The sequence below is a fragment of the Mucor velutinosus genome (assembly GCF_035048745.1).
Source record: "Mucor velutinosus strain NIH1002 chromosome Unknown tig00000093, whole genome shotgun sequence".
In the NCBI taxonomy this organism is placed as follows: domain Eukaryota; kingdom Fungi; phylum Mucoromycota; class Mucoromycetes; order Mucorales; family Mucoraceae; genus Mucor; species Mucor velutinosus.
The window spans coordinates 3,505,409-3,531,835 of record NW_027041907.1 but is presented as its reverse complement, the minus strand read 5'-3'; the positions used below and the strand labels follow the sequence as shown (position 1 = coordinate 3,531,835).

Here is a 26,427-nt window from a genome sequence, read left to right as displayed (position 1 = left end):
GAACACGCGTAGCTTGTTCATGCAGTCTAATCCTACAAATTTCAAAGAGTTTTCATCTTATCTTCGCTCCTCCTCTCTCCATCTGGATATCCTTTGCTTGCAAGAGGTATCTCATTTCCGCTCTCAATCTACTCTCACTGAATCTCAAGTCCGTTCCTTTTCTTTTGCTTTTCCTAATTGTTCTCTCGTTGTGTCCAAGCACTGTGCTATTATATGTCTCAATTCTCGTTATTCTTTGGTGGATACGGAGGTATTGTTGGATGAACGTTGTCTTGTTGCATCTGTCGTAGATGCCTCAAGCAATGTTTTGTGCAAAGTGGCCAACATCTATGGTCCCGCGCAGTCTTCTGACCGTCCTTCATTTATCTCTGATTTTCTCTCTCTTTCTGTTTGGTCTGATGTGTTCAACACACCTTGGATGGTTATGGGTGATTTCAACATTCACTTGCACTCTTTGTCTACTTCTCGTCAAGCCGATGTCGCTCCTTTTGTTCACTGGTTGCGTACTCACTTTGTCAATTGTCATCCGGATGGTTTAGCCACGTTTCCAAAGAGCAATACTTGTATTGATTACATCTTTGGTCACTCTTCTCTTGCTCCTCGTTTGACTAATAGTCAGTTACTATATATGCCTAGTAGGTGGACGGATCACTCTCTTTTGACTGTTGAAATGTTACCTGCGACAGCTAGTATTGGTCCTGGTAGTTGGCGGTTCAATCCAACTCTGCTTGATGATAAGGAATTTGTTGCGTTGTTGAATGCCACGGTGTCATTGTTCTTCTCTGGTGCTGTTGGTGGTGGGTCTAAGGGTGTCAATACTAGTCAAGGTAGTAGTGGTGACTCTGAAAGCACGGTGGCTAGATGGGAATCCTTCAAGTTGTTACTAAAGTGCTGTGCACAAAAGTACACTAGAAGCATGAAAGCACGATTCAAGAACAAAGTTTTTACGCTTCAACTGGAACGTATTAGGGCTCTGTCAACGTCTGTATCAGGTGTTGAGACTAGGAATGCTATTGATCCAACTGACAGAGTGTCTACTGCTTCAGGTGATGCTGAGCAGGTCAGGCAACTGGAAGTTTTGATTGAGAATCAGATACAGAAAGAGACTAGTCAGAATATGCTTCGCTCTGCCACTCGTTGGTTAGAACAGGGAGAACGTAGCAACAAGTATTTCTATCGTTCGATCAAGGTGCGAGAGTCTCAACAGACAATTCAATCCTTAAAGTGCTCTACTACTGGGGATATCTTGGTGGAAGCAGCAGCTATCAACCACTACCGCGAAAAACTTAGCGGAAATGCTCTAAAATAGGTGTTTTTGTTGGTGCTTTTTTACAGCCAAAGTATTTGGAAAAGTTGGTGCTTTCGGTACAGGCTTCAAAATTAAAACACTCTAAATTTGGCGTCAATGCGCTAAGTGGTACAAATTGAAAATATTCCATCAACATTGCAGCACAAAGGTAAACCTTATTGAAAATAGAAACTGTTGTATAGCCGATGATATTTACTGCATTACACAACAGTTGAATCCTATACCGTGCAACGTTGTTCAGTTAAAAGACCAATAGTTGCTCATGGGGATTATGACATTGGAATGATATGGTTGGTGGATCTTTATTAATAGAATGCGCTATATATTACTCTTGGGGCAATTGTTGGGGCAGCAATCGTGCGATTATTGGATAGAATGATATGGAAAGCAGGATTATTGATGGATAAAATTTTCTTTTATTGATGGAAATACAGCAGAATATAGAATCATTGCTTTCAAATACATGCAGCGTGCTATACACATGGTAATGGGACGTTGCTCCGTTGGGTAGGCAATTCTTTTGACTCGTTATACAGCAGTTAGCTAGCTACCCTGTCATTCAAGAGCCTCCTGATTGTATTAAAGATAAAGCGGCAGTAGCTATACATGTTTACCCATTACGAAGAGTTCCATACAAGAGTAACAGAGATGAGGATTGACATGGAGATAAGCAGCCAGATTAGAGTTGATTGGCACCCACCACACGAGTATCTAAATGCAAAACTAATGTTAGTCATAGAGTTCAATCCTGAAAAATATTTAACAGCATACCACATTTGCCACGTACCATCATCGTAAACTTGACACACAAGCAGAACAACAACAACAGGATAGGAGGCGGTCATGAGAAACTATAAGAGATGATAGGAAATGTGAGCAACGATGGTACGGCACGATGTAAGATGCACAGAGTGATTGACAACTTACAAATATACTTTAGTATATGCTGGTTAGCGAAGATCTTCCAGCAGCAGCACCAGGGGAGGATGTTCTATTCTATATTCAATGTTTAGTCACTGCCATACTTCTCAGATGATGCTCCTTACCTACCGTTATTCCCACAGAGATGATTAAAACGGTGTGATACTAATAGGCAACAGCCACATTCGAGGAGAACCTACTGCGTTATCATCTGGCGTATGCTGCCGATAATATGTTTTTAATAAGAAAGCCACCAACAGAAACATTTGGTCAGATAAATTACTTACTTTGTACCAGAAAATGAATTGAAATTACGGAAAGAAAAGAAAAGAAAAAGGATTTAAAATAATTCACGAAAAAAATACTCTTTTTATAGACAAAATTTAAAGTTTTATTACAGCATGTCATAACCATCAGAGTAGTAATAGTCATCAGCATCATCATTCAAAGCCCACTCCCCCCAAACATACGTTATCCAACGATCCGAAAGCTTTTGAAAGTCATCAACGTGTTCCCCCTCCATTGTAAAGCACATTGCTACTATAAGAGAAGAATAGACACACTGCATCATTGTATAACTGACTTTGCTTTTTCCTTCCAGACTGGCATCATTCAAACGCTTCGTTAGCACTCTTTCATAATCACAAGCTCGTGCGTAGTACATGAAATGCTAGCTTGGATTATTTTCAATATCAAGCGCAGGTCCAAAGCGATACTTGTAATATTCAACGAAGCGCTTTACAGTGCTACAGACAGATGTGCAATGATAATTAATACTTTATTCAAAGAACTCGCATGACGTATTATTTCTATTCTAACCTCATCAAATCTGCAGAGGAACAGGAACTCCAGCTATAGTCTAGGTAAGATTCACTAGGGTCTCTTGGAACCATTGGGGTTGCGTGTACGCTTCTTGATGCAGCTAAGCGACCAGCAGTAGAGTTGCGGAAATCTTCATTATCATCGTCATCTTCACCCTCATCTGGGCCATCATCACCACCAGGACAATTGCCAGTAGCTCCATTACCAGAAAGAGAAAAAGAAGACGAGAAACCATCAAAAGAGCTACTGTCAGAAGTACTACCAATAGCTCTTGTTGCAGAACGGCGGCGAGTCTTGTGGACAGAAGCCAACAGAGCAGTGGCACCCCAGCTGTTGGTACAACGATGCAAGATGAACCCATACTTCTGCGCATGTGCTTCAAAATACAGAGCATGCTTCAGGATTAATGCCTCATCCACACGACTCCAAGCTGGAACGACCTTGTCATCTACGGCCAAATCGTTGACATAATAGTATTCATCAAGAAGACGTTGGTGATAAACTAGACACATCTTGCGAAGGGCTTTGTATTGAGCAACGACAATCGGATGATTGAAAGCGTAGCCCCTTTCATTGACGTCCCCACTTGACTTCATACTAAAGTTAATGAGGCCAAGCAAACGAGTTCTGGCATCAGGGTAAATGGCATTTCCTTGGGAGTTAACCTTGCCAGAGTTGATCCAGTACTCCAAAATCTCAGGGACAACTGGATTTATATCGCGAGGGCCACGCAAATTAGGGTTTCCTACAGGAGCAGGAGCCAAGTTACGCGCTAAAATAAATAACAATGTCAATGTCTATTTCAATTCAATGTACATCAATGTTTACCTGTAGCAATCACTCTTCCGACATCAGTTTTATTGCCAAAAACACCATCATTCGTGGGTTGAACGGGAGGAAAGGTAGGAGACAACTGCTTGATGAGTTCCAATAAAAGATCACGATTAAGCTTAGACTCTTCCTTGAGTTCACCAACAAAAGCCTTGAGCTCCAGCATCTCTGTCTTGATAGCATCGAGGGGAGAAACTTGGGTGCGAATGGTTCTGTAGTTATTGTCCATTTTAGTGCAAAAATATTAAATTTAACTTATAAATAATAGTTGATACTTTCCTGAAAACCAAGACACATGTTGCCCTTTTATACGTTCCACCCTGCTCTTGAATTCTATCTTTGCCATTCCAAGTGTCTTAATGACTCACTACTTGTCTTTATTACTTGGACTTGATAGAGTCTTCATGAGTCATTAAGTCAGTTCAAATTGAGCACCCTCTGTAATAACGCGACTGTAAGTTCGTGTAATGTCAACTGTCAATCATCTTTAAACTCACAGTAGCAAAACATCCAAACATTGAGACACAACCGACACCTTTGTGCAACTTGAAGAGTCAAAAATCACTATTAGTCATAGGTGCTACTATGTACCACAGAGACGATCAAACTACTATTTAAGCTTCACTACACATCACTTTGGTCTTGTTGTCATTCATTTATACATCACCTTATCCTCTCAAAATGCCTGCACGACGAGTTTCAGGAAACTGCGAAAAGTGCCACATGCCTTACAATTCTGCTAGAGCATTGAGGACCCACTATGCAAACTCGACTTTTTGCGAGCCCAAGAAAGCAAGAACAGAAGACACTCCCTTATCGAATAGTCAAGAACGATCCCAGGCAAGCATGCATTCACAAGACGATACTCCAACGGCTACCGCAAGTAATCAAGGAAATCAGTCATTACAGCAGCATGCTGCAGAGCAAAGAATAGAACGTGAGTTGTGTGAACTATAAGCAATGCATGACGTACCGTTCTAACTCCCATCTAAGTGCCATCAATTGAGTCCTTTTCATACTACAGTAGCTTCACTCTTGAACAAAAGGAAGGCCTTCGACATGTATATGATCTTGACACCCTCTCTTACGCCACTGATTTTAATGAAAGTGAATTGCTTTCATTGAAGCTCCGTGACATATTCGACAAGTATCCAGCATCGAGAGAAATGAGTCGTGAAAGTATATACTTTACAAATACAATCATTAAGAATATAGCAGAGGCAGGAGGTGGCACTGAAAGAGGTAAGCATATGAATACCACTATGCATTGTATCTTCAAACGCACTCACCATATTGACATCTCCCTTTAATGCACAAAGGCATTGTGTTTCCAAAGCTGATTCAGTTCGATACTCTAGAGGCGCGCATGAGAAAGAAGACTGGCGTACAAGCATTCATCTACAAGGTCTGTCCTCAAGGCTGCAAAGTTTATCCCAAGAACGATACATCAGTCCAAGGAGTGTGCAATCACTGTGGAACTCCCAAAAGCGAAGCACAAAATATGAAGGTCTTGAGCATCGGTGATCAGCTAGCAAGAGTCTTGAGTGACAAGTCCAAACGAGATGAGCTCATGTCGTATCGACGTAACTACCAACATGATCCACATTTTTACCGAGACTACTTTGACGGTCAAGAGTACATTAACTTTCAACAAAGACGGAAAAGACATGGCACCAACGTAGATGAGGAACCTATTCTGCTTGCCTTGTATGTCGACGGCTTCAAACCCCAAAGCAACTCTTTTGCTGGCGATACCTTAACGCTATTCCACGTTGTAATTTTGTCAGCCCCTCCACACCTCAGGTGAGTTATCTCTATTTGTATGGGTATAATATCCAATTAGTACCGGATTCTAACCACCAACGATATTGCATTTATGTCTACCAACCCACAGATACTTGGATGACTGGACCGTTCAGACAATGATTGCACCCGGCAAGAAGGCTCCAGTGGATCTTGAAAGCTACTTGGCTATTTTTGTGGACGAAATTCGTGATCTTAGTGAACATGGCATGCTGGTTCGAGTGAATGGTGGTGAAGTTGCCCGAGTAAGCGTTCATTTGGCAATGGCGACAGGCGATCTTGTAGAAGTATCACATTTGATGTTGCATGGAGGAGTCTCCAGTCAGTTTGGCTGTATGAAGTGCCTCATAGACACACAAGGAGGCCAATGCTTTACTCGCACAATCAGAAATTTCCAATACAGAACTCTCGAACAACTGAAAGCACCACTGCCTGTTGGCGTAAAACATGTGTTTGTAAGTGAAGCGATTTCATTAAACAATCATGTATAGTTCTTGTACCAACCATCATCTCTTCTATAGAACATCAAAGGACCATCCATATTTACCACTCTCAAGTCTTTTCCTGCCAACCCATCGTTCTACGGTCTCGACACACTTCACCTACTGAGCATTGGATTAGCTAAGCATTTGTACGAGCTCTTGTCTTCTCCATTGCATCCATCCAAGTTTGATAACCGATACAAGCCCTCTATCGAAGAACTGAAAGAAGCAAAGCTTGATAAAGCAAGTGCCTGGCCTTACACCTTTGATTTAGATCCCAAAGTTCTGGCAAAGATCGGTCAGTATGTGGCTCAGTCAAAGAAGACCATTCCAACTACCTTCAATGCACCATTCAACGACATTTTTGCACCAGGAGGAGTTACCAACTACCGAGCAGTTGACTATGAAGAGTTCATGATTTTCATTGTTCCAGCCCTGATAGCACCACACTATCCTGACTCAATCAGAAAACCTCTTCTGGGTATCGTTAAAGTGGCAGCTTTGGTATTGCAGAAGAATGAATTGCATGCTTCAGACTTACAATTCATAGAAGCGTAAGTATTGGCATCTTGAATAACAAAACCCGTTTTATCCACAGACTAAAAACTTACTTCTTTCTATCTCTGCACAGTAAGGTTAACGATTGGCACAAACTGCTGATCACTGAAATCAAAACCAAACGCCTTCCTATCAAGACCTTTCGACCAAACGCCCATTATTTAGGACACTTGACTTACATGATCAAAGCGCAAGGTTTACCGGCTTCGACTTCCAGTCGATCTATCGAAAGATCCATCGGCAGGTACAAACGCTTGATAAGTGCTCGCACAAATGTTGGTATAAATGCCGGAAACATCATTGATCGTTTGGCAATTATGCGAGCCATCAAGGCATCTACAACTGGTGATGGTACAGGCGATGGTGAAGACAAACTGAATGATCTGGATGCTCGAATCAATCTCTTAGTGCCTCGACGATACGATCCAACTACCTTCGTAAATCTAAAGAATGACAATGGCAACGGAAGTCAGCTCTGGTATCCAGTCATCCACACAACGGTTTCAAGTATCCCAACCTCCATCAACGTCAACACACCTCTTTTTGTCAAGGCTATACAGTCCTACTACGACCGGCAATACTCAACTAATGTTCTGCAGAATGTCCATATCAATGATCAACTGGATATTGTCGTCTCTGGAAGTGCCTGGGCTTACAACTGCACTTATCGTTCAGAATACTATCGCGATCTCACCGGTGCTAATTCTAGAGGAAGCCACTACATCATGGTATGGGCAGAACACTTGAGGTATGCCAATTCACAGGTTCATTATTGCCTTTATCGTTACTCATCAAAACCCACATTGACGTCTGAATTTCCTACAGTAACTCTCGTCGCAAGGTCAAAGCTTTCTATGTAGGGGCTGTTATTTTCATGTTCAAGCTCGAAATTGAGGGGATTGGCGATGAGTTGTTCTTGCTTATTCGATTAGGAAAGACTCATGCTGTTGACGACAAAGACAAGACGATGCCCATAGTGGAGCTGGATGATGACCAGGATTCATCCGCATATCTGGTGTGCACATTTGAGCAGGTCATTTGCCAAGTTGGTCTGATGCGTTTTAGCGAGAATGACAAGAGATATAAAGTGATAACGAAGGAAAAGGTTTTCCGGGCCTCGATAGAGACTTATAAACCTGGAAAAAACTCATTTGTGCTACCTCAATAATAAAGATAAATATAGATTTTATCATCGTATTATTACCCCCAACAAGTTAACAGACATTCAGCTTCATGATGTCGTTCTCCTCTTCTTCGCTTCTTCCCTTTTAGCTTCTGACATCAAAGACATCCCATTCATCTCACTACACAACGCTCAGTTCCTTTAGTATGTGCCGAAAAGCACCATTAATTGCGGAGTAGGTGCCCCAACCTTAACTTGAGTAAAACACTAGTGCGAATAGCACTGTTACCAGACAATGGCATCTTAAAATTGTATGAAATTCCTATTTTTCCTTCATTCAATTGCCAATGCTTTTATGTCTCACCCTTGCTATTAAAACCTAAGCGTGTATACAAAACAGATTCCGACAAATGTCTTCTTTTTTGCCGTCTCCCTCACCTTCCATTCTTTATTGAATTCTTCCTTCTGTTTTCCCCTCGTCCTACTATTACTTAAGGCTTTGAACACTGATTTTTTGCAAATATCAACGAAACACAAGGGCCACGATGGTTGAAATTCCGCCCACAACAATCTTTTTGCTCTTGTAAACCGGAAAGGTTCTATTGAGCTGTTTCTCCCGTATCTCTAAGATGATTTTTACCACTTTTAGCATCAAATAGGTGTTTCCTACTGCTTTTAGCGCTGAATACGCTGCTAGCTCCTACTTTGAAGCGGTACTTTAAATACAAAAGACTTTCAAGATCCAACGCAAATATGATTCTGATAAATTTCAGTTTTCCCCTTTCCTTCATGGTTTATACGGTATTCTTCAATGAATGTTTACTTGATCTCTCTTAGTTTTGATAGAATAGTGATAGATCTGCCGTTCAATTGTACACATAGGAAGGTATTACGAAAAAACCGAGAAAAACTTTAGATATTGATATTGTGCTTAATTTCCTGCCTAAACATGCAGAACAAAAAAGCTATATAAGAACTAGACACCTTGATAAACACAAAAAAAACTATCCTGAACACCGCATGTGCAACAATCAATTTTCAACTGCGAGATAAAGTGTTTAGAGGCCATTCTCTTTAGATTTGTTCCGGAAACGTATATAACAAACTAGATGTATAAGAAGAGGAAACATTGGGCAATCGTATTATTATTCTTGAGCACCCGATGACCCTTTGGGAATTCATAAATTGACATTTACTCGAAAAATATGCCTAATTTGCTTCTTTTTACATATGTTTATAGATAGATTTTGAAACCTTCGTTAGGCTATAACAAACTATACGTGCTGCAATCTTTATTTCAAAGTTTTATATACTCAAAAAAATGTGTTTTTGTGTAATATATTTTGTCCTTACTTCCTCAAATGGTTAAGCATTTGATGTACCTCCATTTTTTGTGATACCACTGATAATTCTTTATTGAAAAAAAATCCAATGCACCTTCAAAACCCCAATTTTGGTGCAAATGATCTAAGTCTTGGTGCTTTTGCTCTAAACTTGGTGTATTTGCACCAAGGTTTTCGCCGTAGTGAACAGGGAGGCACAAGGTTTTTACCAAAGGCTATATACCCCTGATGCTGTCGATGCTGAAGCTATCGATACTCTCCTGGGGAATGTTCCAACTGATGTACGTCTATCATCTTTGGATGGTGATATGCTAATGGAACTTCCAACTCGCGATGTTTTGTTGTCTCTGCTCACTCATGCTCCCAAGTCTAAAAGTCCTGGTCTTGGCGGTTTGCCTTTTGAATTGTATCAATATCTTGCTGGTGTTTCTACTGATTTTCTTGACTTGCTTGTGGATGTGTTGGGTGCAGCTTTTTCTGGTGTGTTTCCTCCTTCGTGGCAACAAACTCGCATGGTCTTATTGTTCAAGAAGGGTGACCCTCAGTTGTTGGTTAACTGGAGACCTTTGTCCTTAATTAACAGTGATGCCAAGTTATTTACAAAGCTCATTGCTAATCGTATGAACAAAGTGTTGCCAAAGTTAATCAACCCTTATCAAACTGGTTTTCTCCCTCATCGTCTGATCTCTGACAATGGCTGGTTAAATCAGTTGTTGATGTCTCACTTGCGTGTTGTTGCTCCTGATTTACCTCAAGTTGCTGTTTTGTTGGATCAAGAGAAGGCGTATGATCGGGTTCATCCTGAATATCTTTGTCGTGTGTTGCTCCGGTTTGGTTTTCCTGGTGAGTTGGTGTCTTGTCTGTCTTCTTTGTTCTTTGGAACCAAGATTTCAGTGTCTATCAATGGTTGGCTTGGTGCTCCTGTGCCTCAATTGCGAGGTCTTCGTTAAGGTGATCCTCTCTCTCCATTGTTGTTCAATCTGGCATTTGAGCCTTTGCTTCGTTCTCTTCTTGCTTGTCCTGGTCTTTCTGGTGTTACTCTGTCTCCTGTTGATATCCCACGTAAATGGAAGCCTTTACCGGTCGAAGTTCGTGTGGATCATGGTACTGGTGCCCGGAATTGGACTTTGGACTTTGCTAGTGGCTCTGTTGCTCCTCCTCCTGTCAAGATTCTGAGCTATGCGGATGATCTTGAGGTGTTTTTGTCTTCGCCAGAGGAGTGGTCTGTGCTGTTGTCTGTTCTTGATCTGTATGGCCGAGCATCTAATGCGAAAGTCAATATCAGCAAGACAGTGTTGGTGTCGTTGTCTGGTGTGTCTCACTCTGCTTGGGTTGCTTTGGCTGATTCTACTGGTCTCCAGTGGCATGACGCTCACTCTCGTGGTGCAGTACGTTACTTGGGTTATCCCTTGTATCATACTGAAAGTCAACTTCAAGACTATCTTGATGGTGTCTTGGTGAAGGTCCAGCGACACAGTAACTTGTTGAAACAAAGGAATCTCTCCATTAGGGGAGCAGGACTAGTGGCTAACTCGTTACTGTTGTCAAAGGTATATCATTTGTTGCGTGTTGTTCCTGGTGGTGCTACTACTGCGTCGTGGTTGAAGTCTCTCACTACGGTGGTCCGTGAGTATCTGATGTCCTTTCGCCCTGGTGTTGCTTGGTCTACTTTGTGTCTCCCCCGCAAGTTTGGTGGTGTTGGTCTCGTGGATATAGCAGATCAAAGCTTAGCTTTGCATCTTGTCTATTTGCAACGTTTGTTGCGTCCACCCTCTCCCAGTGATTTTGTCTCCTCTTGGTTGGTGTATGCTTTTCAAGTTTACACTGGTCATAAGTCCATCTTGCCGTGGTTTTGTTTTCCTGGTCTTTACCAGTCTCGTGTGTCTTCTGTGCCTGCTCTAACACATCTTGGAAAGCTTCTGTTGAGATTGCCAAAGCTAGTTCCTTCCTCTGGTTGGTCTGCTAGGTGGTTTCTTGATCTTCCCTTGTGTTCTGTACTCAGTACTGTGCCTTCTGTTCGTCCTCCTCGTGATCCATCATCTCTTGATCCTCGTTTTTTGGTGTCGGATGTCTCTTTCTGGCAACCTGATTTAGGTATAGTTGATGGTGTCACCTCTCATCTTGCTTGGTCATCTCGTGTTTTGCGCCCTGTTTTTCTTGCCTTGAACCGTGATCGTGGTCCTGTCTCTCTGGTATTCCCGCCTGTCATGGATAGTAAGATAGTCTTGTCCCAAGCAGACTATTTTGCTATGCCCCGTTCTGATGGTGCTACCTCTTGGATGCCAGATTGTACTCATTGGACTGTCTCCAACTCGTCTCGTTCTGCTGCTCCGGTTGCTCGTCTCTCTCTTGGTGCTTTGCGAAGGTATTGGCACCCTGCAAAGGGTACCATTACCTCTCGTATGGGTCCTCCCTTGAAGTTGCCTGCTCATTTGTTGCTGTCTCCTGCTTTGTGGCGTACTTTCTGGTCCCTGGAAATGCCTGCAAAGGCTTTCACACCTTGGTGGCGATTGCTACATGACCGTGTTCCGCACCGTTCGTGGTGCCATAAGATTATGCCTACAAAAGTTCTGTCTCCTGCTTGTGCTCTTTGCGGTTTCTCTACAGAGGACCTTTACCATTTCGTGGTGGGTTGCCATGTCAAGTCATTTTTCTGGCAGGATGTAGTCTCTTTGTTGTCACTTCAAGAGCTACTCCCCTCTGCTTCTTCTATTTGGTTGGCGCTGACTACCTTTTGTAGTGGTTCGGATTTGTTGGTGATCGATGAGGATGTTCTGATTGCTCTTGGTGCTGCTTACAGTACACTTTGGAAGTATCATTGGCGATGCGTCATAGACGAGGAGCCTTGGATAGCTTCTGCTGCTATCAACATGGTCCGTCAAGACCATGGTATACTCTTTTCTTCTCTTTCTTTGGCAAGTGTTCAAGCTGGCACCTTGGCCTTGCCTGTAAACTCTGTATAGATTATAAATTTAAAGCAAATAAAGATACACTTTAATACAAAAAAAAAATCTTTCGCGTATTCATCACTTTTTAAAAGTTTTCGATTACGCCATCTTTGAACAACGATATCTCGACAACTAGGATACATCCATCTTGCATCCAAGTATATTTAGATACATCCATTTTAGCTCTACAACATATCTTGATTTCAGATCGATTCAACCATTTTTCGTCGATTTCGTCTTTTTCACTACTTTTTCAACAACGCGACTTAGTTACACTCTAGATTACAAGTTACACTCTACGTCTGTTACACTCCATGTCTTCCCAATCTGAATTGACTTGGGCTCAAAGAGCTTCACGTCAAAAGGTGGGTCGATTTCTCCAGCCCAACAAGCGACGATTGGACAATCCAACTGATGTACCACTGGTGGGTACTGTTCTCTATGAAGATGATGACCTGAAGGGTCAAATTTTGGCAAGCAAGGCTATGGCGATTATTCAGCAATCCCTTTCTTCTGGTTCTGTTCTGTTCACGTTTCAGAAAACTTTGTTTCCTGATCGTGTTGCCGCTTACAAAGTGATTCAAGATCAAATCTCACCTGACGTGGAATTTCGACCTCTTAGTTTGTATGATTCTCGTGCTGATGGTTCTCTGCTGATTGAAGCCAGGTTTGCTCAGGTGGAGCATGCACAAGTGGCTATGCGTGAAGGGGTGACAGTACAAGGTGTAGTGTACAAAGCGTCTACCTCCAAGGAAAGTGCTGAATTTGGGGATGTCAAGCATGTGCGGTTTACACTTATGCGTATGGTGGACAAGACCACTTTTTTGTCGGATCTTATGGAGTCCTTGTCGTACTTTGGTAAGGTACTGCAAGTGAAGAAGTTTACTCACCGTGGTTACTTTGAGGGTAAACTTTCGGTGATTTTGGATACTTCTGTTGGATTTCAGGTAGGGGATGAGTGGCAGGAGGCCAAGCCCCTAGATAGAATGCTCTATCTGAGCGAATTTGACTGTTTTGTGCCAGCGACTTACCAAGGTGCTCCACCTGTTTGTCATTTCTGTCAACACAGCGGTCATGTTCGCGCCAAATGTCCTGAATTGGCTAGACGTCGTTGCTTTAGGTGCAATAAGCAAGGGCACATGTTGCGTTTTTGCCCTGAAAAGGAGGTTCAGTCTGCAAATTTCACCAAGAAGCACAAAGTTCACCATCATTCTGAGGATTCTGAGGATGTCACTCTGGCTCGTAAGAACACTGTGGAATTGATGGAGTATATTGAGAAGGAAAAATTAGGCCTAGGTAAGGAGGTGGAGAAGGTAGAAGAAGAAGAACTCGACTATCGTGTAGTCGAGGATGAATCTCTTCAGGGTGAAAGTGTTGACGAATCTGAAAATGATGAGTCCACTGGTAACGAGGATTTGGATCTTCTGAGTGAAGATAACCACCAGGTAAGTATGAATGAGGATGAGGACATGGAGGACGACAAGATTGTGCTTGCTGGAGCTCCCAAGAAGCTGGATACCGTGCGTGGTTCTGCCTACTCCAAGTATGCGTCTGCTGAGGTGGCTGTGAATATGAACATTGACTCGCCTGAGGAGATGTTGAATTTGACCAAGTTGAAGGATCTTGCTCAGCGCAAAAGAATGGAGTTCAATGCAAACCTGAAAGGTACTACTGGTGCTGGTGTAAAAGGTGATAACAAGCAGGATAACTCTGGTGGTGTTTCTTCTGGTACTGGTGCTAAGGGTAACAAGTCTGGTGTTGCTTCTGGTGTTGCTTCCGGTGGTGTTTCTGGTGGTGTTTCTGGTGGTGTTTCTGGTGTTGTCAAGAATAGCAAGACTAATGGCCGTGCGCCTCTCAAGACTAAGCAAGACGCCCGTAGGGCTCAATGAGTACAAAATTAGGCATCAAGATTGGCTCCTTGAACACGCGTAGCTTGTTCATGCAGTCTAATCCTACAAATTTCAAAGAGTTTTCATCTTATCTTCGCTCCTCCTCTCTCCATCTGGATATCCTTTGCTTGCAAGAGGTATCTCATTTCCGCTCTCAATCTACTCTCACTGAATCTCAAGTCCGTTCCTTTTCTTTTGCTTTTCCTAATTGTTCTCTCGTTGTGTCCAAGCACTGTGCTATTATATGTCTCAATTCTCGTTATTCTTTGGTGGATACGGAGGTATTGTTGGATGAACGTTGTCTTGTTGCATCTGTCGTAGATGCCTCAAGCAATGTTTTGTGCAAAGTGGCCAACATCTATGGTCCAGCGCAGTCTTTTGACCGTCCTTCATTTATCTCTGATTTTCTCTCTCTTTCTGTTTGGTCTGATGTGTTCAACACACCTTGGATGGTTATGGGTGATTTCAACATTCACTTGCATTCTTTGTCTACTTCTCGTCAAGCCGATGTCGCTCCTTTTGTTCACTGGTTGCGTACTCACTTTGTCAATTGTCATCCGGATGGTTTAGCTACGTTTCCAAAGAGCAATACTTGTATTGATTACATCTTTGGTCACTCTTCTCTTGCTCCTCGTTTGACTAATAGTCAGTTACTGTATATGCCTAGTAGGTGGACGGATCACTCTCTTGTGACTGTTGAAATGTTGCCTGCGACAGCTAGTATTGGTCCTGGTAGTTGGCGGTTCAATCCAACTCTGCTTGATGATAAGGAATTTGTTGCGTTGTTGAATGCCACGGTGTCATTGTTCTTCTCTGGTGCTGTTGGTGGTGGGTCTAAGGGTGTCAATACTAGTCAAGGTGGTAGTGGTGACTCTGAAAGCACGGTGGCTAGATGGGAATCCTTCAAGTTGTTACTAAAGTGCTGTGCACAAAAGTACACTAGAAGCATGAAAGCACGATTCAAGAACAAAGTTTTTACGCTTCAACTGGAACGTATTAGGGCTCTGTCAACGTCTGTATCAGGCGTTGAGACTAGGAATGCTATTTATCAAACTGACAGAGTGTCTACTGCTACAGGTGATGCTGAGCAGCAGGTCAGGCAACTAGAAGTTTTGATTGAGAATCAGATACAGAAAGAGACTAGTCAGAATATGCTTCGCTCTGCCACTCGTTGGTTAGAACAAGGAGAACGTAGCAACAAGTATTTCTATCGTTCGATCAAGGTGCGAGAGTCTCAACAGACAATTCAATCCTTAAAGTGCTCTACTACTGGAGATATCTTGGTGGAAGCAGCAGCTATCAACAGGGAGGCACAAGGTTTTTACCAAAGGCTATATACCCCTGATGCTGTCGATGCTGAAGCTATCGATACTCTCCTGGGGAATGTTCCAACTGATGTACGTCTATCATCTTTGGATGGTGATATGCTAATGGAACTTCCAACTCGCGATGTTTTGTTGTCTCTGCTCACTCATGCTCCCAAGTCTAAAAGTCCTGGTCTTGGCGGTTTGCCTTTTGAATTGTATCAATATCTTGCTGGTGTTTCTACTGATTTTCTTGACTTGCTTGTGGATGTGTTGGGTGCAGCTTTTTCTGGTGTGTTTCCTCCTTCGTGGCAACAAACTCGCATGGTCTTATTGTTCAAGAAGGGTGACCCTCAGTTGTTGGTTAACTGGAGACCTTTGTCCTTAATTAACAGTGATGCCAAGTTATTTACAAAGCTCATTGCTAATCGTATGAACAAAGTGTTGCCAAAGTTAATCAACCCTTATCAAACTGGTTTTCTCCCTCATCGTCTGATCTCTGACAATGGCTGGTTAAATCAGTTGTTGATGTCTCACTTGCGTGTTGTTGCTCCTGATTTACCTCAAGTTGCTGTTTTGTTGGATCAAGAGAAGGCGTATGATCGGGTTCATCCTGAATATCTTTGTCGTGTGTTGCTCCGGTTTGGTTTTCCTGGTGAGTTGGTGTCTTGTCTGTCTTCTTTGTTCTTTGGAACCAAGATTTCAGTGTCTATCAATGGTTGGCTTGGTGCTCCTGTGCCTCAATTGCGAGGTCTTCGTTAAGGTGATCCTCTCTCTCCATTGTTGTTCAATCTGGCATTTGAGCCTTTGCTTCGTTCTCTTCTTGCTTGTCCTGGTCTTTCTGGTGTTACTCTGTCTCCTGTTGATATCCCACGTAAATGGAAGCCTTTACCGGTCGAAGTTCGTGTGGATCATGGTACTGGTGCCCGGAATTGGACTTTGGACTTTGCTAGTGGCTCTGTTGCTCCTCCTCCTGTCAAGATTCTGAGCTATGCGGATGATCTTGAGGTGTTTTTGTCTTCGCCAGAGGAGTGGTCTGTGCTGTTGTCTGTTCTTGATCTGTATGGCCGAGCATCTAATGCGAAAGTCAATATCAGCAAGACAGTGTTGGTGTCGTTGTCTGGTGTGTCTCACTCTGCTTGGGTTGCTTTGGCTGATTCTACTGGTCTCCAGTGGCATGACGCTCACTCTCGTGGTGCAGTACGTTACTTGGGTTATCCCTTGTATCATACTGAAAGTCAACTTCAAGACTATCTTGATGGTGTCTTGGTGAAGGTCCAGCGACACAGTAACTTGTTGAAACAAAGGAATCTCTCCATTAGGGGAGCAGGACTAGTGGCTAACTCGTTACTGTTGTCAAAGGTATATCATTTGTTGCGTGTTGTTCCTGGTGGTGCTACTACTGCGTCGTGGTTGAAGTCTCTCACTACGGTGGTCCGTGAGTATCTGATGTCCTTTCGCCCTGGTGTTGCTTGGTCTACTTTGTGTCTCCCCCGCAAGTTTGGTGGTGTTGGTCTCGTGGATATAGCAGATCAAAGCTTAGCTTTGCATCTTGTCTATTTGCAACGTTTGTTGCGTCCACCCTCTCCCAGTGATTTTGTCTCCTCTTGGTTGGTGTATGCTTTTCAAGTTTACACTGGTCATAAGTCCATCTTGCCGTGGTTTTGTTTTCCTGGTCTTTACCAGTCTCGTGTGTCTTCTGTGCCTGCTCTAACACATCTTGGAAAGCTTCTGTTGAGATTGCCAAAGCTAGTTCCTTCCTCTGGTTGGTCTGCTAGGTGGTTTCTTGATCTTCCCTTGTGTTCTGTACTCAGTACTGTGCCTTCTGTTCGTCCTCCTCGTGATCCATCATCTCTTGATCCTCGTTTTTTGGTGTCGGATGTCTCTTTCTGGCAACCTGATTTAGGTATAGTTGATGGTGTCACCTCTCATCTTGCTTGGTCATCTCGTGTTTTGCGCCCTGTTTTTCTTGCCTTGAACCGTGATCGTGGTCCTGTCTCTCTGGTATTCCCGCCTGTCATGGATAGTAAGATAGTCTTGTCCCAAGCAGACTATTTTGCTATGCCCCGTTCTGATGGTGCTACCTCTTGGATGCCAGATTGTACTCATTGGACTGTCTCCAACTCGTCTCGTTCTGCTGCTCCGGTTGCTCGTCTCTCTCTTGGTGCTTTGCGAAGGTATTGGCACCCTGCAAAGGGTACCATTACCTCTCGTATGGGTCCTCCCTTGAAGTTGCCTGCTCATTTGTTGCTGTCTCCTGCTTTGTGGCGTACTTTCTGGTCCCTGGAAATGCCTGCAAAGGCTTTCACACCTTGGTGGCGATTGCTACATGACCGTGTTCCGCACCGTTCGTGGTGCCATAAGATTATGCCTACAAAAGTTCTGTCTCCTGCTTGTGCTCTTTGCGGTTTCTCTACAGAGGACCTTTACCATTTCGTGGTGGGTTGCCATGTCAAGTCATTTTTCTGGCAGGATGTAGTCTCTTTGTTGTCACTTCAAGAGCTACTCCCCTCTGCTTCTTCTATTTGGTTGGCGCTGACTACCTTTTGTAGTGGTTCGGATTTGTTGGTGATCGATGAGGATGTTCTGATTGCTCTTGGTGCTGCTTACAGTACACTTTGGAAGTATCATTGGCGATGCGTCATAGACGAGGAGCCTTGGATAGCTTCTGCTGCTATCAACATGGTCCGTCAAGACCATGGTATACTCTTTTCTTCTCTTTCTTTGGCAAGTGTTCAAGCTGGCACCTTGGCCTTGCCTGTAAACTCTGTATAGATTATAAATTTAAAGCAAATAAAGATACACTTTAATACAAAAAAAAAATCTTTCGCGTATTCATCACTTTTTAAAAGTTTTCGATTACGCCATCTTTGAACAACGATATCTCGACAACTAGGATACATCCATCTTGCATCCAAGTATATTTAGATACATCCATTTTAGCTCTACAACATATCTTGATTTCAGATCGATTCAACCATTTTTCGTCGATTTCGTCTTTTTCACTACTTTTTCAACAACGCGACTTAGTTACACTCTAGATTACAAGTTACACTCTACGTCTGTTACACTCCATGTCTTCCCAATCTGAATTGACTTGGGCTCAAAGAGCTTCACGTCAAAAGGTGGGTCGATTTCTCCAGCCCAACAAGCGACGATTGGACAATCCAACTGATGTACCACTGGTGGGTACTGTTCTCTATGAAGATGATGACCTGAAGGGTCAAATTTTGGCAAGCAAGGCTATGGCGATTATTCAGCAATCCCTTTCTTCTGGTTCTGTTCTGTTCACGTTTCAGAAAACTTTGTTTCCTGATCGTGTTGCCGCTTACAAAGTGATTCAAGATCAAATCTCACCTGACGTGGAATTTCGACCTCTTAGTTTGTATGATTCTCGTGCTGATGGTTCTCTGCTGATTGAAGCCAGGTTTGCTCAGGTGGAGCATGCACAAGTGGCTATGCGTGAAGGGGTGACAGTACAAGGTGTAGTGTACAAAGCGTCTACCTCCAAGGAAAGTGCTGAATTTGGGGATGTCAAGCATGTGCGGTTTACACTTATGCGTATGGTGGACAAGACCACTTTTTTGTCGGATCTTATGGAGTCCTTGTCGTACTTTGGTAAGGTACTGCAAGTGAAGAAGTTTACTCACCGTGGTTACTTTGAGGGTAAACTTTCGGTGATTTTGGATACTTCTGTTGGATTTCAGGTAGGGGATGAGTGGCAGGAGGCCAAGCCCCTAGATAGAATGCTCTATCTGAGCGAATTTGACTGTTTTGTGCCAGCGACTTACCAAGGTGCTCCACCTGTTTGTCATTTCTGTCAACACAGCGGTCATGTTCGCGCCAAATGTCCTGAATTGGCTAGACGTCGTTGCTTTAGGTGCAATAAGCAAGGGCACATGTTGCGTTTTTGCCCTGAAAAGGAGGTTCAGTCTGCAAATTTCACCAAGAAGCACAAAGTTCACCATCATTCTGAGGATTCTGAGGATGTCACTCTGGCTCGTAAGAACACTGTGGAATTGATGGAGTATATTGAGAAGGAAAAATTAGGCCTAGGTAAGGAGGTGGAGAAGGTAGAAGAAGAAGAACTCGACTATCGTGTAGTCGAGGATGAATCTCTTCAGGGTGAAAGTGTTGACGAATCTGAAAATGATGAGTCCACTGGTAACGAGGATTTGGATCTTCTGAGTGAAGATAACCACCAGGTAAGTATGAATGAGGATGAGGACATGGAGGACGACAAGATTGTGCTTGCTGGAGCTCCCAAGAAGCTGGATACCGTGCGTGGTTCTGCCTACTCCAAGTATGCGTCTGCTGAGGTGGCTGTGAATATGAACATTGACTCGCCTGAGGAGATGTTGAATTTGACCAAGTTGAAGGATCTTGCTCAGCGCAAAAGAATGGAGTTCAATGCAAACCTGAAAGGTACTACTGGTGCTGGTGTAAAAGGTGATAACAAGCAGGATAACTCTGGTGGTGTTTCTTCTGGTACTGGTGCTAAGGGTAACAAGTCTGGTGTTGCTTCTGGTGTTGCTTCCGGTGGTGTTTCTGGTGGTGTTTCTGGTGGTGTTTCTGGTGTTGTCAAGAATAGCAAGACTAATGGCCGTGCGCCTCTCAAGACTAAGCAAGACGCCCGTAGGGCTCAATGAGTACAAAATTAGGCATCAAGATTGGCTCCTTGAACACGCGTAGCTTGTTCATGCAGTCTAATCCTACAAATTTCAAAGAGTTTTCATCTTATCTTCGCTCCTCCTCTCTCCATCTGGATATCCTTTGCTTGCAAGAGGTATCTCATTTCCGCTCTCAATCTACTCTCACTGAATCTCAAGTCCGTTCCTTTTCTTTTGCTTTTCCTAATTGTTCTCTCGTTGTGTCCAAGCACTGTGCTATTATATGTCTCAATTCTCGTTATTCTTTGGTGGATACGGAGGTATTGTTGGATGAACGTTGTCTTGTTGCATCTGTCGTAGATGCCTCAAGCAATGTTTTGTGCAAAGTGGCCAACATCTATGGTCCAGCGCAGTCTTTTGACCGTCCTTCATTTATCTCTGATTTTCTCTCTCTTTCTGTTTGGTCTGATGTGTTCAACACACCTTGGATGGTTATGGGTGATTTCAACATTCACTTGCATTCTTTGTCTACTTCTCGTCAAGCCGATGTCGCTCCTTTTGTTCACTGGTTGCGTACTCACTTTGTCAATTGTCATCCGGATGGTTTAGCTACGTTTCCAAAGAGCAATACTTGTATTGATTACATCTTTGGTCACTCTTCTCTTGCTCCTCGTTTGACTAATAGTCAGTTACTGTATATGCCTAGTAGGTGGACGGATCACTCTCTTGTGACTGTTGAAATGTTGCCTGCGACAGCTAGTATTGGTCCTGGTAGTTGGCGGTTCAATCCAACTCTGCTTGATGATAAGGAATTTGTTGCGTTGTTGAATGCCACGGTGTCATTGTTCTTCTCTGGTGCTGTTGGTGGTGGGTCTAAGGGTGTCAATACTAGTCAAGGTGGTAGTGGTGACTCTGAAAGCACGGTGGCTAGATGGGAATCCTTCAAGTTGTTACTAAAGTGCTGTGCACAAAAGTACACTAGAAGCATGAAAGCACGATTCAAGAACAAAGTTTTTACGCTTCAACTGGAACGTATTAGGGCTCTGTCAACGTCTGTATCAGGCGTTGAGACTAGGAATGCTATTTATCAAACTGACAGAGTGTCTACTGCTACAGGTGATGCTGAGCAGCAGGTCAGGCAACTAGAAGTTTTGATTGAGAATCAGATACAGAAAGAGACTAGTCAGAATATGCTTCGCTCTGCCACTCGTTGGTTAGAACAAGGAGAACGTAGCAACAAGTATTTCTATCGTTCGATCAAGGTGCGAGAGTCTCAACAGACAATTCAATCCTTAAAGTGCTCTACTACTGGAGATATCTTGGTGGAAGCAGCAGCTATCAACAGGGAGGCACAAGGTTTTTACCAAAGGCTATATACCCCTGATGCTGTCGATGCTGAAGCTATCGATACTCTCCTGGGGAATGTTCCAACTGATGTACGTCTATCATCTTTGGATGGTGATATGCTAATGGAACTTCCAACTCGCGATGTTTTGTTGTCTCTGCTCACTCATGCTCCCAAGTCTAAAAGTCCTGGTCTTGGCGGTTTGCCTTTTGAATTGTATCAATATCTTGCTGGTGTTTCTACTGATTTTCTTGACTTGCTTGTGGATGTGTTGGGTGCAGCTTTTTCTGGTGTGTTTCCTCCTTCGTGGCAACAAACTCGTATGGTGCTTTTGTTCAAGAAGGGTGACCCTCAGTTGTTGGTTAACTGGAGACCTTTGTCCTTAATTAACAGTGATGCCAAATTATTTACAAAGCTCATTGCTAATCGTATGAACAAAGTGTTGCCAAAGTTAATCTACCCTTATCAAACTGGTTTTCCCCCTCATCGTCTGATCTCTGACAATGGCTGGTTAAATCAGTTGTTGATGTCTCACTTGCGTGTTGTTGCTCCTGATTTACCTCAAGTTGCTGTTTTGTTGGATCAAGAGAAGGCGTATGATCGGGTTCATCCTGAATATCTTTGTCGTGTGTTGCTCCGGTTTGGTTTTCCTGGTGAGTTGGTGTCTTGTCTGTCTTCTTTGTTCTTTGGAACCAAGATTTCAATGTCTATCAATGGTTGGCTTGGTGCTCCTGTACCTCAATTGCGAGGTCTTCGTCAAGGTGATCCTCTCTCTCCATTGCTATTCAATCTGGCATTTGAGCCTTTGCTTCGTTCTCTTCTTGCTTGTCCTGGTCTCTCTGGTGTTACTCTGTCTCCTGTTGATATCCCACGTAAATGGAAGCCCTCACCGGTTGAAGTTCGTGTGGATCATGGTACTGGTGCCCGGAATTGGACTTTGGACTTTGTCAGTGGCTCTGTTGCTCCTTCTCCTGTCAAGATTCTGAGCTATGCGGATGATCTTGAGGTGTTTTTGTCTTCGCCAGAAGAGTGGTCTGTGTTGTTGTCTGTTCTTGATCTGTATGGCCGAGCATCTAACGCGAAAGTCAATATCAGCAAGACAGTGTTGGTGTCGTTGTCTGGTGTGTCACACTCTGCTTGGGTTGCTTTGGCTGATTCTACTGATCTCCAGTGGCATGACGCTCACTCTCGTGGTGCAGTACGTTACTTGGGTTATCCCTTGTATCATACTGAAAGTCAACTTCAAGACTATCTTGATGGTGTCTTGGTGAAGGTCCAGCGACACAGTAACTTGTTGAAACAAAGGAATCTCTCCATTAGGGGAGCAGGACTAGTGGCTAACTCGTTACTGTTGTCAAAGGTATATCATTTGTTGCGTGTTGTTCCTGGTGGTGCTACTACTGCGTCGTGGTTGAAGTCGCTCACAAAGGTGGTTCGTGAGTATCTGGTGTCTTTTCGCCCTGGTGTTGCCTGGTCTACTTTGTGTCTTCCTCGCAAATTTGGTGGTGTTGGTCTCGTGGATATAGCAGATCAAAGCTTAGCTTTGCATCTTGTCTATTTGCAACGTTTGTTGCGTCCACCCTCTCCCAGTGATTTTGTCTCCTCTTGGTTGGTGTATGCTTTTCAAGTTTACACTGGTCATAAGTCCATCTTGCCGTGGTTTTGTTTTCCTGGTCTTTACCAGTCTCGTGTGTCTTCTGTGCCTGTTCTAAAACATCTCGGAAAGCTTCTGTTGAGATTGCCAAAGCTACTGTAGGGGGAAAAACTGTCCCGTTCGTTCAAATAATCTTGACTTTTACCCAGTATATTGCCACAACTCAGAAAACAAAGCTACCCCGTACTGCGTTCGATAGAACAGCTTATAGGAATTACAGCAACATAAGAACCTTATGGCTGGACTATATTTTAATCCCAGTATAACCAGCTAAAGTGAGACGTGGCAAAAATGTTAGGTGGGTAATTCTAGATGATATAAAATGGTTGATATCTTTACTTCCAATAGACGTATTGAAGAAATCTAAAAAACTACCCGCGGTATGCTCAGGATATTTAATATCCCAGGAGCACTCTAAAAGTGTAAAAGAAGCTAGTTTTTTCATATTTTTTCATTATTTCTTTGCTTTCTTATTTTTTTTCAAAACTTTCATTATGCCTGCTCGTTTAACACAAGATTTACGCAACATTCTCCAATCTTTGCTCCAACGTGGTCGTTCGTTCTCAAAGATAAAAAAATTGTATCCAGGAGTGGGTAACTCTACTCTTACAAGGCTCAGAAAGCTATATTGCCCTGACCCAGCTGGACCACTTGGCGGAAGACCGAAAAAACTTGGTGCTAAAACTATGTCCCTAGTGTCAAGAGGACTTCGATCAGGTGCTTTAGATAATCCCCGAGCAGCACAAGAAAGTTTGATTGATGAGTCAAGATATGTCAACTGGTGGTATCCGCAAGTCATTGAAAAGAAATGGTCGTAAATCTCGAATAAAAGCAAAGATAAATTTTGTTAGCAAGACAAACAAGCGGCTTCGATTGGCGTGAGCTAAAAAGCATAGGCATCTTACTATTGCTGATTGGCGTCGTTGGGTGTTTTCGGATGAAACAAGAATAAACCTTTGGGGCTCAGATGGTAATTCTTTTTACTGGACGAATGGTGGCTGAATCATGCAGTCGTATCAAGTCAAGTTTCAGTTGCAGGGAAATGACGGTGGGGTCATGTTCTGGAGTTGTATAACAGCGGAGGGGCCTGGTTATGGTACTACCACTATTGAAGGCTCAGTAAACTCGGACTTGTATGTCGATATTTTGAAGACATCGTTGGTCGACACTCTTGAGCACTTTGGGAAGACACTATCTGATGTGCGATTTCAACAAGACAGAGCAACACCGCATACATCGGGCATTACTAAACAATGGTTCACCGACAATGGGTTTAACCTACTAGACGAAATCATGGATTGGCCACCCCAAAGTCCCGATCTTAATCCCATTGAACATGTCTGGCATCTCCTAAAGCTTCGTCTTAATAAGTATCCCACTAGGCCCTCTACAAAAGAAGAATTAGAGCGGCGTATTAACATTCAGTGGTACAAAATAACAGAAAAAGTGTGCCAGAAATATATTGATAGTATGCCTGCCCGAATCAAGGCTGTCATCAAGAGCAAAGGTGGTTCAACTCACTATTAATGATTTTATAATAAAATGTACATTTTTCTATATTTATTTTTAACCAATAAAATCATTGGATTTTAGTTTTTGAGAAAGTTATAATTATGTATAGATAGCACTAGTTTCTCTCATTCAAACGATATATATTTCGACTTTGTATACTAAGAAATGACCAAAAACTTGTGCAAAATGACAAAATTTTAAACGAACGGGACAGTTTTTCCCCCTACAGTAGATTCAATCTCCCTAATGTCAAGACGCCGAGATTCACATACGCTACATAAAACATATTAACTTAGGTGGCCATTCAACAAGCCATACCAACAATCCATAAGGTCCCAGTGACCTGCTTTTTATATACCATCTCAACATAGTAGTCATAGACCAGGGATCTATCATATTTAAGTTATTTAGATGCCCTGGAATAAAGAAGCTCTTCGCTTTCGTTTTAGACAACTGATTATTATCATCGACTTATTATTACGAATTCATCATTAAACAAAAAAAAGTAAAGATATACCCTTATCTGGCACATCATGTGAATGAATCACTGTTGGTCACAACAATGTATTGAATCACACCCATGATGGTTGTAATAAGTGATGTTATCTTTATCCAAATAAAATCAAATCAATAACAAACATACTCAAAGATGACAACTATACCCTAGTGCCATAGTTGCACAATATCCCAAATAAAGGGCTGTATAATTCAATAAAAAACATTATACCTTAAACTGTCAAGGTTACATTATATTATGCTATAACGATAGCTCATCCAAGCCCATCAAGGTTATCCAAATCGATCCTTATGGCCAGTGCTCTTGCATTAATTACCACTTTAAATCAAACATCAACAACATTTGCCAGATATCGCAATAGCAGAACCTATTGGTCTCTATCATCACTAATCCTACAAGCTCGTTACAAATGTATAAATACTCTTCTTTATTTTTATTCAATTCCAGGATGGACAGTTCATTTTATACACAAATAAAATACAGTTGATTTCTATTGCATTTTACTATTGCTTTATTTTTTTTGTGAAATTTACTAAACCTGATTTCGCTGAAAGTGTCAGTGGTACATTGAACCCATTGAATTGAACACAAAGTACATTAGCGAACACAGTATAAATTCTGTTAAGCCATATATTCAACAGACAATAGTCCTTTTTTCTGGAGTTAACTTTTCTGTTCTTTGATTTGGTTGAATAGTAATGTTCTAATAGCAGCTACATAACGTCTGAATAATATAAGCGTACTCTTCTCTATAATACAGGTAATTCTACTTCCCGTACATACCCCCCGCACAACAGTTTAAAATTATCGGCAGATGATAGGCAGGTTCCAAAAGAAAATTTGCGAATTCTGTGTTCAGTCCACATTTTTGACCTCAACAACCACATGACAGATTTTTAATTTTTAATGTTTTACTAGGCATATAACTAGTGCAACATTTAGCAACTTAAACCTATTATGTCAAAATACAATGTAAAATTGAATCTGCCAAAGAATTACACTTTTATTGAGAATGCATCCCAAGGATGCATTTATATACTTTTCATTATGCTAGGGTATATAGCATGATGATGGACTCAAATAGATTTACTATCTACCCAACAGTTGATTTGTAAATCATGATTAGCATGATTTACCCAAAGGACCCAAGAAAAGCCTAAAACCTTTAGTGTGAGACCTTGCTATGACATTTGATATAACGAAACCATCCGATGCGCCTACTTGAGGACTACTACATTCATTGGAGGCATGTTGCCAGTTTACTTGGTAGTTCTTGAGATAATGAGGAAAAAGTAGACTTGCAAAAGCCTCAAACCTTCATTTTCAGATTCAAGTCCAGATGTATTTTATTGTCCGATTAAAAGGGTTCCAGCTGGGCCCTGTTAGCTTTCAAGCTCGATTTGACTTCTTCTTTATCATAAAATTAAAAAGTAAAGAGTGTTTCTAAACTGAGATA

General features: G+C 42.4%; 10 protein-coding genes across 10 annotated transcripts; 9 read left to right on the top strand and 1 right to left on the bottom strand.

The window, feature by feature from the left end:
* Positions 1-19: 19 nt before the first annotated feature.
* ATC70_002914 (uncharacterized protein) lies at positions 20-1,309 on the top strand (the record flags this gene model as incomplete). The annotated part of the gene is made up of 1 exon (XM_064822284.1): positions 20-1,309. The coding sequence occupies one exon, from the start codon at positions 20-22 to the stop codon at positions 1,307-1,309; it is 1,290 nt and encodes a 429-aa protein (XP_064681970.1).
* Positions 1,310-2,900: 1,591 nt separating this feature from the next.
* ATC70_002913 (uncharacterized protein) lies at positions 2,901-4,112 on the bottom strand (the record flags this gene model as incomplete). The annotated part of the gene is made up of 3 exons (XM_064822283.1): positions 2,901-2,976; positions 3,050-3,824; positions 3,881-4,112. The coding sequence occupies 3 exons, from the start codon at positions 4,110-4,112 to the stop codon at positions 2,901-2,903; spliced, it is 1,083 nt and encodes a 360-aa protein (XP_064681969.1).
* A 452-nt stretch (positions 4,113-4,564) lies between these two features.
* On the top strand, positions 4,565-7,894 carry ATC70_002912 (Cfr family radical SAM enzyme; the record flags this gene model as incomplete). Its single annotated transcript, XM_064822282.1, has 7 exons — positions 4,565-4,820; positions 4,877-5,125; positions 5,203-5,686; positions 5,778-6,141; positions 6,208-6,722; positions 6,800-7,474; positions 7,552-7,894. The coding sequence occupies 7 exons, from the start codon at positions 4,565-4,567 to the stop codon at positions 7,892-7,894; spliced, it is 2,886 nt and encodes a 961-aa protein (XP_064681968.1).
* A 1,612-nt stretch (positions 7,895-9,506) lies between these two features.
* Positions 9,507-12,155, top strand: ATC70_002911 (uncharacterized protein; the record flags this gene model as incomplete). The annotated part of the gene is made up of 2 exons (XM_064822281.1): positions 9,507-10,035; positions 10,144-12,155. The coding sequence occupies 2 exons, from the start codon at positions 9,507-9,509 to the stop codon at positions 12,153-12,155; spliced, it is 2,541 nt and encodes an 846-aa protein (XP_064681967.1).
* Positions 12,156-12,454: 299 nt separating this feature from the next.
* ATC70_002910 (uncharacterized protein) lies at positions 12,455-14,029 on the top strand (the record flags this gene model as incomplete). Its single annotated transcript, XM_064822280.1, has 1 exon — positions 12,455-14,029. One exon carries the CDS (start codon positions 12,455-12,457, stop codon positions 14,027-14,029), a length of 1,575 nt encoding a protein of 524 aa, XP_064681966.1.
* Positions 14,030-14,079: 50 nt separating this feature from the next.
* ATC70_002909 (uncharacterized protein) lies at positions 14,080-18,108 on the top strand (the record flags this gene model as incomplete). Its single annotated transcript, XM_064822279.1, has 2 exons — positions 14,080-15,988; positions 16,097-18,108. 2 exons carry the CDS (start codon positions 14,080-14,082, stop codon positions 18,106-18,108), a joined length of 3,921 nt encoding a protein of 1,306 aa, XP_064681965.1.
* Positions 18,109-18,407: 299 nt separating this feature from the next.
* Positions 18,408-19,982, top strand: ATC70_002908 (uncharacterized protein; the record flags this gene model as incomplete). Its single annotated transcript, XM_064822278.1, has 1 exon — positions 18,408-19,982. The coding sequence occupies one exon, from the start codon at positions 18,408-18,410 to the stop codon at positions 19,980-19,982; it is 1,575 nt and encodes a 524-aa protein (XP_064681964.1).
* Positions 19,983-20,032: 50 nt separating this feature from the next.
* On the top strand, positions 20,033-23,044 carry ATC70_002907 (uncharacterized protein; the record flags this gene model as incomplete). Its single annotated transcript, XM_064822277.1, has 1 exon — positions 20,033-23,044. One exon carries the CDS (start codon positions 20,033-20,035, stop codon positions 23,042-23,044), a length of 3,012 nt encoding a protein of 1,003 aa, XP_064681963.1.
* Positions 23,045-23,436: 392 nt separating this feature from the next.
* Positions 23,437-23,760, top strand: ATC70_002906 (uncharacterized protein; the record flags this gene model as incomplete). The annotated part of the gene is made up of 1 exon (XM_064822276.1): positions 23,437-23,760. One exon carries the CDS (start codon positions 23,437-23,439, stop codon positions 23,758-23,760), a length of 324 nt encoding a protein of 107 aa, XP_064681962.1.
* A 187-nt stretch (positions 23,761-23,947) lies between these two features.
* Positions 23,948-24,469, top strand: ATC70_002905 (uncharacterized protein; the record flags this gene model as incomplete). Its single annotated transcript, XM_064822275.1, has 1 exon — positions 23,948-24,469. The coding sequence occupies one exon, from the start codon at positions 23,948-23,950 to the stop codon at positions 24,467-24,469; it is 522 nt and encodes a 173-aa protein (XP_064681961.1).
* Positions 24,470-26,427: the final 1,958 nt, after the last annotated feature.